This window comes from Centrocercus urophasianus, unplaced genomic scaffold, assembly GCF_019232065.1.
Source record: "Centrocercus urophasianus isolate 14NV4802_14NV808 unplaced genomic scaffold, USGS_Curo_1.0 seq_1, whole genome shotgun sequence".
NCBI classification, from domain to species: domain Eukaryota; kingdom Metazoa; phylum Chordata; class Aves; order Galliformes; family Phasianidae; genus Centrocercus; species Centrocercus urophasianus.
Genome location: NW_024884141.1, coordinates 2667854 through 2678868, shown reverse-complemented (window position 1 = coordinate 2678868; position 11015 = coordinate 2667854). Strand labels below are relative to the sequence as shown.

Here is an 11015-nt window from a genome sequence, read left to right as displayed (position 1 = left end):
TGATGCTATTGATGCCTCTGTTCTCAATTTTCTCATAGTGAAATTCTCTTTAGGGTTACCCGTAGTAACACAGGAATTATATTTAAGCTCATAAAATTTTGCTTAATTTTATTGTAGTAATCATATTGCTTAAAATAATAAGCTTCCAGTATGAGGAAAGAATAAAAATCAAAATAACTTGTATAAGATTCTTTGGGGATACGATTGCAGTGAAACTGTATATTTGAACAGTTCCCTTGGTCATCTTTTCAGGGAGGATGGAGGATTTCTCCAGGAAATGTAATTAGTGTGCTTAGTCTATCGGGTCTCTGCTCAGCCATGTTTTAGCCTAGAATGTGATCAGCTGCCTAACTACCCTCAAGTCAGTTACCCTCTTTGAATGGCATATCCAGTCATATCCAGTGGAAGGATGGTTGGCAATGGACATGAACTGAAATGTGAGAACTTCCATTTAAACATAAGAAAACAACCTCCTTGCTGTTCGTGTGGTCAAACATTAGCTGCATAGAAAGATTGTGAAGCCTCCATCCATGGAGGTAGTTGAAATCTCACTTGATGTGACCCTAAGAACCTGCTTTAGCCGAACTTGCTTTGGTTAGGGTAGATGGATCAGACAACCTCAGAGGTTTCTTTTGACCTCAGCCTGTGATTTTTAGGACTGTGAGGACAAGAATAAGCCCACAGAAACAGATCTCTATAGTAAAAATTAAAATCTGTAGTGTTTAGCAGTTTCACTTGCCTGTGTCAGTATAAATTACAGGTTGTTTTGCTGCATTGTGGAAGCCCACAGAAGGCATTCAGATCACATGCTTTGAAGTCCTAAATCTAATACTACGTAAATGAAGGTTTTTTGGTGCAATTAGTAACAACAATTGAAAGTCCCAAGTAAACTGACTTCCACTGCAGTACAGCAAAACATGTGAAGACTGATCATTAATTCAGGAGCAATTTCACTTGGCATCTGGCCCCTTCTTCCCCTTGGATACCATGGTGTGGAAGGATTTGATTGGTTTCATAACTTGCTGTTGGGCCCTGGGAGCCCTCCATTGTGATTATCTGCTATTACTGTTGAACTAGAATTATAAAGGAGACCATCAGCTTTATTTCATTCTTTACCCTGCAAGCTATATAAATAAATACAACTGTAGACAGAGGAGAACAAACAGCTGTTCTTTGGAGTGAAGAAGATAAAGATGTCCCTGCTGCCTTCTATTTCCCATATATCCTGTATGAAAATTGTTTAATCTATAGACTTAAAGCTGTGGACAGTGCCAGTAAACCTGGCCAGAATTCTCGGCAATATATATTGTAGAATTAAAATTATGAGTTAAGATTAGATATATTTTGTATCACAAGCTCATTCCAAACCCCCAGACTCTATTTGTGCATATGCAGCTGCATAAGCAACTAGGTTATAAAAAGACATGTAATTGTATATGCTGTAACAGTCTGAGGCAGGGCTGGCATTTGGTCTAGATATAGACAGGCTCTGTGCATGTAGACTTAGTATGTAAAACTCAGAATAATAAGCATCTGTGCTTTTGAATAGCAGATTACTATTTCTGTTTAAATGCTAACACATTAACAATAAGCAAAAGTTTTTTTTAAGTGATGAAATGTTACATTGAGGTACAGGAATGTTGTGATATTGTACTAAGATATGCCCTGTCGTTCATCCTTCAGACTGTTTACAAATTAGACAGTATCATCTTCAGTGTCACAGAACAAACAACTGGAACACATAAGCAGTAGTGATATTCTGTAATTAGAGACTAATTAACCTGAACTGATCTGCTGTTCTTCCATAATAGCAAGGGATTGCAGTATTGATAAGCCAACTCTTCACAAAAATAATTTTAAAAAAAGTATTGAAATATTCTACAGTTGTCTGAATCCTATTTCATTATTATCAATTTTTATTACTAGAAATTAATATTACATGAACCTATTAATATTGTAATTCATATTACAAGACCATTTCTCTTCAATGTTTTATCTTTTTAAAGATTTGGATTTCATTCGGGAATACTGACACAATTGTAGGACTGCCTTTGTGTAAATACTTTACAATTTACAGATGTCTAGGTACAATAATAATTAAACAAGGCTAACCTAAAGCAGAAAAATGTTTTTAGATTTGGCTGGAATCAGGAAGATGTTCATTGTGACACTGTGTATTGAATGCTCTAGCGATGAGTGGTAAATCCGGGATTTTACTCCTGCTGAATTTGACACTGGAGAAAGCAGAGGTAGACTCTCCATTGCAAAGGGTTTATTCCACTTTGCAACATCTGAGTGCTATCAGAATCGTATCAATGGATTAGAAATTACTGATGGATCTGAAACGTATGTAAAATCCTATATTTTTTATTACGTACATTAATTATATAAACATTATTTTATAAAAAGATTTATGTAAGTGAAACTGAGATTATACTATGTCCTACAGTGTTTTTGTTTTTTTTTTTGTTTTGTGAATAATGAGACTGGTCATGTGGTCCACTGACTAGCTCAGCATCTTCCTTGATGCAAGAGTGTGTTTAACTTTCTTTGCTATCAGTGGATCCACTAGCAAGCTTAGGGCTGGACAAAACTGCAGTTTAAGCGCTATGTTTAAAACCAGGAGCAGACTATTGCACTGCTAGGTACAGAACATCTTCAAGTATCTTCTCAAGTTCACTGATCACAGCCTAAGAGATTAATCTTTTCTGATCATTATTCTTACTCTTCCTTTCTTTCTTCCTTTCTTTCTTCCTTTCTTTCTTCCTTTCTTTCTTTGATCCTTTGCCAGTGGTAAAACTGAGTGATGATCGCATTGCAGATTGTCAGAAAATGTAGCAGATCAAATATTTTAGGCATCAGTGTACCTATATAGTATCTGTGCTTTCTTCTTTCTACTGAAGCCTGTATAGAGCCCTAAAGAGATTTGTTGAATTTCTTCTTAGTGATTTTTGATTTAAGTATCTAAATGATTTCACTCTGCTGCTTTAGAACTGAAATGAATCTGTCATTCTTCTGCTGAAATATTCATGCTTAAAATAAAAACAAATGTTATTAAATAGATCAACTTTCTTAATCTTAGCTTACTTTAAAGATCATTTGTTTCATGTTGTGGCTTACAAAGAAAAAGCATTTTCAGAGTAGAAAAGCCAGATTCTGCGTTTCTGATCATATTTCAGGAATGACTTTATTTATAAAAAAAATTTGCTAGTGCTGTACTTGATAACACAGTATTGAATGAGGTGCATTAGTATGACAGAGACATTTGCGACATGGGAAACATCTGTAGGTAAAGAGTATTGTTTTCAAAGATGTATTAGAAATGGCAATATCTTTCTTTGGAAATTAATACTTGACTGTATTTTGCAGTTTTGAAAACATTTCCCCAAAGAGTTTTTAAAAGCATCCAAGAGAAAGACACCAATTTACATCAGCAGAATTACAAGCCTAAGATTGCAAAACACTGAACTAGTACAAAACTTTCCAGCTTGAATAATGATAGAAACAAATGTGTAGAGCAGACTAGATACTACAGTCATTGACAGTAGAGCAACTTCAGTAAAGATTACAAAGCTGAATTTATTTCTCATTTTAAATCTATTTCTTTTATTTATTCATTTTTGAAGGTTATGAGGATTATGATCACATTTACAGCTCTGCATCGCTATCTACTTGGAGATGATGGTGACACCTTAGAGAAAACGTGCAAACTCCTGATTAACCAGCATTCTACTCTGTTTATCCAAAAAAATTGATAACTGCTTTTGACCAACTCAATTTTGTTCAATCATGTTGTCTCTACCAGCCTAAACCATTTCCTAAAATGGTCCTTTTGCTGTTCCTTGCAATCCTATTATTGAAGGAAGATGTCTGTGGGAACTTCAGGCTTTTGGTTTCTGCACAGGCCAATGAAAGAAGGGTGGTTGCACACATGCCTGGTGATATTATCATTGGAGCTCTGTTTTCTGTCCACCACCAACCAACAGTTGACAAAGTTCATGAGAGGAAATGTGGAGAGGTAAGAGAGCAGTATGGCATTCAGAGAGTGGAGGCAATGCTACATACCCTTGACAGAATTAATTTGGACCCAACACTGTTGCCAAATATAACACTAGGATGTGAAATAAGGGACTCTTGCTGGCATTCTGCTGTGGCTCTGGAGCAAAGCATTGAGTTTATAAGGGACTCTCTTATTTCATCAGAAGAAGAGGAAGGGATGGTGCGATGTGTAGATGGATCTTCATCATCTTTCCACTCCAAGAAACCCATTGTTGGTGTCATTGGCCCTGGCTCTAGCTCAGTTGCTATCCAGGTCCAGAACTTATTGCAGCTTTTCAATATACCTCAGATTGCTTATTCTGCCACAAGCATGGACCTAAGCGACAAAACTCTGTTCAAGTATTTTATGAGAGTTGTACCATCTGATGCACAGCAAGCACGGGCTATGGTGGACATTGTCAAGCGCTATAACTGGACCTATGTTTCAGCTGTACACACTGAAGGTAAGAGGCTTTTTCTTCCCATATTAGGATGCCTGTGAACCACTTTGTTGTGGTCAGAGAGCTACATGATGATAATTGGATGGATATTTTTTGTCAGTCAGTTATCAAGTGCATAGACTTTTATTTCACTTAATTTTGGTTAAGTACCAAGCTGAGGTAGCGCTGTTTTGATAACCACTGAAAACACTTTGAAATACAGGATTGTGTGAGTTAAAGGAGAAATTGTGTGCTTACTTTTGAGTTTCCTATTTTTTTTTAACCTTAATTTAATTAATTTATTTTACTTCAATCATTCGATATATTTATGTGGAATAACCATTTTGACTGTATTGAAATCAGCGGGTAACAAGAAAGTGCTTGGTCTTTCTAGTGTTGAAGAAAGCTAAATCATCCTTTGAAACAGTAGCTAAACCAATGATTACTACTAGAGCCACAGAGGCTTGACTGCTAAAAGACTTGTGGTTCTGGTTAATATCCGAATGCAATTCGTCCTAGCTTCTTCAGATCAGTACTGTTTCTGTCCATTTTATAGTACTCCATGGAGTATTGCAGCCACTCCTTGCTCTGTGTCTAGCCATTGGATTTAGAAATAAGCAGAAGAATTCTCCTTGTGTCTTCTTCACACACCATCAGGTTTCCAGAAAATCAGAACTATGTACTGTATTTCTTTTCTCTCTTTATTAATTTCAGCTAGAGCTTGATTTTATTTGCCTAGCACTCAGAAGAGTACAATTAAAAGGAAATGCTGTGGAAAAGATTACATGAATTCTTTCTTCCTTGTGGTTGAGTGGTTTTATCTTGCTGTGAGTGACTACAATTTCATATTGCCTAAAGAGAAAGTTTCACTAGTCCCTGTTTAATGGCATCGCAGTGTAATATGTTTTCTGAATTAGCTTCTGTGATGGATTTTAGGTTCTCACCTTTGTTCAGACAGGTTCAGAATATGATCTGGGGGAAAAAAAAACACCACGTTATTAAGAGATTGAGTACTGGTGACAGCGTTGCTGAACAGCAGCAGATGCTGCTGGCTTTATTACAACCAATAAAAAGCAGATTGTCCTTCCCACACACGGAGTATGCTTCTCTGGCAGAATTTATACTATTCAAAGCCCTTTTTGGTAGAACGCTGGTTGAATGCAAGTATGCAGAAATTATTGTACTCCTACAGATACGTAGTGAGCTCATTCTCCAGTGTTAAAAAAAAATGCAATTTAGAACTTAGATGAAGATTGTTGTAATCATTATTCCATCATGATAATGAAGATTGGTAAATAACTTCAGTCTCTATTCTCTGGGGATGCATGAGTATATTAGCAGTTTAAATAATAATGTATAAATCACTCTACGTCATATCATGTAGTGAAACTACTCTGTGCCTGCTGATGCCTTTGGCATGGTTTGGTGTGCAGCCTTTCCTCTACAAATGTGTATGCGTAATATCACAATAAAAAATGATGCCAGTGATGCATTGCATTAGTTTGAGATTGTATATCCTGACTACTTATGAAAACTTGTGTAGTTTCGTATGTATATCTTCTGCTTATTGAGCAGAGATGCTTACATATTCAATGGAGAATTGTCAAGCTTTTGTCAAGGTCTGAATGCATAGGGTGAAAATACTCACTTTTGCCACTTCCCGTGGATACTCTTCTTGGAGCAGATGGTAGCATATGGCATGTTAATCTCATGGTAAAGTAACCTTGCTCTGTGCTTTGGAAAAAAGGGAATAGACATGCAAGGATCAAAACTGGAGGTGGCTGCTGTGGGCAAGATGAGTTGAGTGTGAAGAAGAGCCGATGAATGACTTTACTTCAGTAAGATTTGCCTACTTCTACCCACATCTAAGTGGACAAGATAGGTGGTACAGTTAATACCTGAGGCCTCATACAATTCGTGCCATATTTACAGCAGTGTAACTCTGGACTTTGGTGAATGAACATTACCTTTGGGTTACAGGAATCTTGTACTCTATTAACATGGTCTGGTCATGATGGTGAGTACAATCTGCAATCAAATAGCATCATACAGGTGTTTTGTAACAGTAGAACAGATGGTATGTATAATGGTATAGACAAATACAAGCTAATGAAGGTACTTCTCTGAAAGCTGATGTTCTGGGCACTTTTAAATGTTATGGCAGATGTTGTCCCTTCCAGGAACAAAAAGATTATTAAAAAACAAAACAAAACAAAAAAAAGTCACCATAAAATAAAAAAAAAGATTGCTATGCTGAAGTAAGGAAATTCAGTAAGCAAGCAAAGAGATATATTATGGATTACTTTAAGTTTTGAATTAATTTCCTTTCAATAGAATAATTGTTTACTTATAAATATCCTGAATAGTGCCTCTATACTTAGTGCCCTACATTCACATTCACTAATTCAAAGCAGAAAAAAAATAGATTCCTGTTCTTTTTATCTTGCTCTCCCATTTACACTGGAATTTAATTAAGTACCTCCAATAATTCTGTAGTCTACACTCAATATCTTTAGCTAATCTTTGTGCTGTAGCCAGATTACTCCAACACGAGATTTCTGGTTTCTGGGAAGGATGCCCCATCCCTGAGACAAGCAAGGTCAGGTTGGATAGGGCTCTGGGCACCTGATGAAGCTATAGCTGTCCTTGTTCATTGCAAGGGATTTGGACTGGATGTCATTTAAAGGTCCTTTTAAACTCAAACAGTTCTATGATTCTGTGGTTTCCAAGGATAGGGAGGGTCCTAACATTCATAGCTAGATTGGGAAAAAAGAAAAAGCTGAAAATTCTTGGTTATTTCATCGCTTTGATAGTTCCATCATCAGACAATATTATAGGTCTCTTTTTGTTCCAGTGTAATAAATGCCTGGGAATAATTTTATCACAAAAATCTTTCTGTTTGCATGTTTCTTTGTGTACTTACCAATCACGCTAAATGAGTTGGATTAAAATTTTGGGAGGTTGAGCAGAAAACGTTGTTAAATATTAACTCTAGGTTTTCACATTTAAAATATGCAAACACTTTGAGAGATGCTAGTAGGCTTTGCTCCTTTGAAATTTACCTTTATGGTTTAATCAAGTGATGCGTCCAGTTGTGCAAGTAGCCACTCACAGTAATACAGTAATGTTTTTTCCTACTAATGGGAAGGTGGCAAACATCATTTTCAGTGATTACTAATAATTTTAAGTAGGAAATTTCTCCAATCTAATTAACAAGAAATATGAGTAACAAATGACAGATATTTGTCATAAAACAACAGTCATTTCCACTCACATGTGTAAATATAACAGTGTATTTTACATAAGCCAGTCAGGAATCTTCACAAGTCTCAGTCAGTTCCAGATTGTAAGTCCTGATGCTTAGCTCTATTAGGAATGATATGACTCAGAAACATCAGTTGTATCAACTCAGTTTCCAACTCTTCCTTGCTTTTAATGATTTGTGGAGTTCTACTCTGAACCAATCTGGGTTTGAAGTAAACCTCCTTCACTCATCACCAGGGCATTTTTTTTGAAAAGCCACATCATTTATAGAATCCAACTTATGTTGTGGCTCAGTGAACAGATGTGTTAACACTGTGGGTCAGGGGAGCAGGAGTGAGCAGGCCAAGAGGAAAAATATGGTTGGAAATTCTTTGTGCTGCAACCTATCCCTTAAAGCCTGAAGCAAGTTTATTTTACTTTATAGATTGCTATAGCACATAGGATGTGCCAGAGACCATTTTATTTGTTGTTTCCATGTTGATCTAATTCTCTCAGCTGACTTCACTGTTTGCTCTTTTTTTTTTTTTTCCAACCACTGTAACAGAAAGTGGATTTAAAGCAACTTTTCTTAAAACAACTTTCACTGCTTAAACTAACATTGCTGATAGACATTAAGTTGATAATGCTGCCAAGACTCTCTCGTCCTCTCTTATGCATCTCTCTGAAGCAAAGCAGCTCAGCAGAGATAAACCCTGCAGCTTTGTCCCCCAGTTTTTCAAAGTACATGATAGATTCTTCTTAGCTTTATCTTCTGTCTACATCTGAGGAAATTAATACTTGTGCAGGAGAGGCCCCTGTTAGGATTTTGGGTGGCCATGCATATGCAAATGACCCGTGAAGCTCAAGCAACCAGTTTCGCCTCAGCCTTTTCTTCCTTCACCATTTCAAGCTACAACAAAGTGGAAAGGACTGGGGAAAATGGGAAGAATCTGGCTGTCTGCTACAAGAGATAAAGGATGCACCTCATTTCACATATGAAAGCATTCTCTGGTCTTTCCCTGAGACCCAAAGATCAGAGAAAAATGTATGTGATTTTCTTCACCATCACTGAGATGAGAAGGCTTCGTTAAAGTTGTGTTTGAAGCTCTCACATTGACTACAGTGACATTGGTATCAGGCCTTCCTAGCCAGAAACAAAGTCAGTCCCTGTAAGTCTCTGCATAAAATTTGCTTGGAGCCAAATGAATTGATAATATGAATGACAGTTTTCATTGCTATTGGAAACCATTTCTTTGCCTCTCTGAATGAAGTGAAGAGGTTATATATGCTGGCAAAACACAAGCTCACAAAAGTACAAATTTATTGAGGGTGGCAAGAGATAAATTTCAATTCATTATGTGAAAGGTGTGATTTACTTCTGAACACAGCCTGAAGAAGCAAACTACTCTGTTAACATTTTCTTTACAGAGCTCTACAGGCAAGCATTGGCTCAAACTCATCCTCAAAATACTTTCTTTTTAATAACATTTTCCTCCATTTAAATTTATTATAAAAGTTTATACACAGGTAATTCACCTTCTTTTTCTTAGGATACACTCTAGCAAGTATAACAGAAAAAGAACTCTTTTTTTGTGCACATAAGTGTTATTTCACACATTCACTTTTGTATTTGTTCAAACATGCTTGGTTATAAGACTATTTTTGCCTATATCCTTTGCAACTGGGTAAAGAGCAAACTGAAAATTAGTCATAATGTGTGGGAATAAGATGAAACGAATGAAGGAACTGCAATAAGTGTACCTTAAGCCTGCTGGTTGGAGTAAATTTTGTTTATAGGATTATGGAGATTTTCCTTCAGAATCCACCTTTTTTCTTCTTCAGATACAAAATATTGTGTTCAGAAACTTTCTATGCTTTTCACAGAATACTGTAACTGAAAATGAGATTCATTGAATTTTTAAACATGAGTGATATTTCTCATGCTACATTTACATAAAATGCACATAAATTAGACACACACACACACACACACACCCCCCGAGAATATTGCTATTCCATGCAAATATTTTCAAACTCAATGAAAATGTTTGTCTGAATACTTTATTTTAAAGATGGAAGAATCACTGGTCTAGAGACTGGAGAATGTTTTCCTTTGTCAGTGCTTAATTTCTGCCCATGAGCAAATGAATTAATTGTTTTGGTGTTTTTTTTTTTTAATTTTAATTTTTGAAATTAGTTTTCTTTTACACTAATTTATTTTGTTTATGAAAGAATACGTGTCATACACTTGAAAAACAGATATTCCATAGACAAAAATCACTATGTTTCAGGAGCAGTCAGATTTAAAAGCCAAAATGACTACATTTGTAGTGAATTAAAGCAATGTCAAAAGTCATAGGTTAGTTAAACTGCTTGTCTTGTGGCTTGGTAGTGTATGAGTTAAGTCAATGTTGCTTCAAAATCAGAGTGTTTCCCTTTAATTAAGGATCATTAATTGATATATGGAGGACCAGTCCTTTACTTTCAGTTAAATTGCAATTTCTCTGAAGACTAAGAAAGACAAATGGCCTGTGCTGGATCCTTTAAACTTTGCAGACTTCTCCAAGGCAGTTCTGACTATCTGATTTCTGAAACATTTGAAACAAGGATATGGTGATCTTGGAGATAAACCAAATATTGTAGACTTTGCTTTAATTTAATTTGGAAGACACTGTATGGAAGATAACATTGCATCCATCTTACTAAAATATGATTGCAGCCTCTGGTGATGTGGAAGCATACCATGTCGTAATGCTTAATGTTATAAATATGTATATTGTGAGTACGTACATTAAAATAGTGATTGGAAATGTTATTAACAAAGCAGTAACAACCTACCTTGGCAACAGATTTTTGAGACAATGCGTTTCATAAATCACACCCTTGTTTTTAAACTAACATGATTTAACTCATCATTCTTAATATGCTGACTGCAGAAGACTGCAGTGAAGATTCCCTCTAATAGATGGCTTTTATTTATTTATATACATTTATTTCTTTTTAATACAAGTGTCTGGCAGCATTTGTGACCGGCCTGATACATGATTCAGGTGATGTTTGCAGAAACCTCCATGTAGTATCAAATACATTGTTAAAAGGTAGACAAATTAGTATTTGGGATGGCTATTGCTTGAAGTCCAATATATACTAGACAAGCTACAAAGCTAATAATATGAGTGCCTATTGAACTTCCTCAGTGAATGAATCCTACAGCCAAAATTTAACTTAACTGCTTAGAAGAGTGAAAATACGTAGATCAGTCTGTTCTGATCTAGTCAAATGTTTCTCGTCTGC

General features: G+C 35.9%; 1 protein-coding gene across 3 annotated transcripts in view; it reads left to right on the top strand.

Annotated features, from left to right (window-relative positions):
• Positions 1–3823: 3823 nt before the first annotated feature.
• Positions 3824–11015, top strand: part of GRM5 (glutamate metabotropic receptor 5) — a 228018-nt gene continuing 220826 nt past the window's right edge. For all 3 annotated transcript variants that reach the window (XM_042809697.1, XM_042809617.1, XM_042809532.1), the window contains exon 1: positions 3824–4502. In XM_042809697.1, coding sequence (XP_042665631.1) covers positions 3824–4502 — 679 coding nt within the window. The remainder of the gene's footprint in view (positions 4503–11015) is intronic.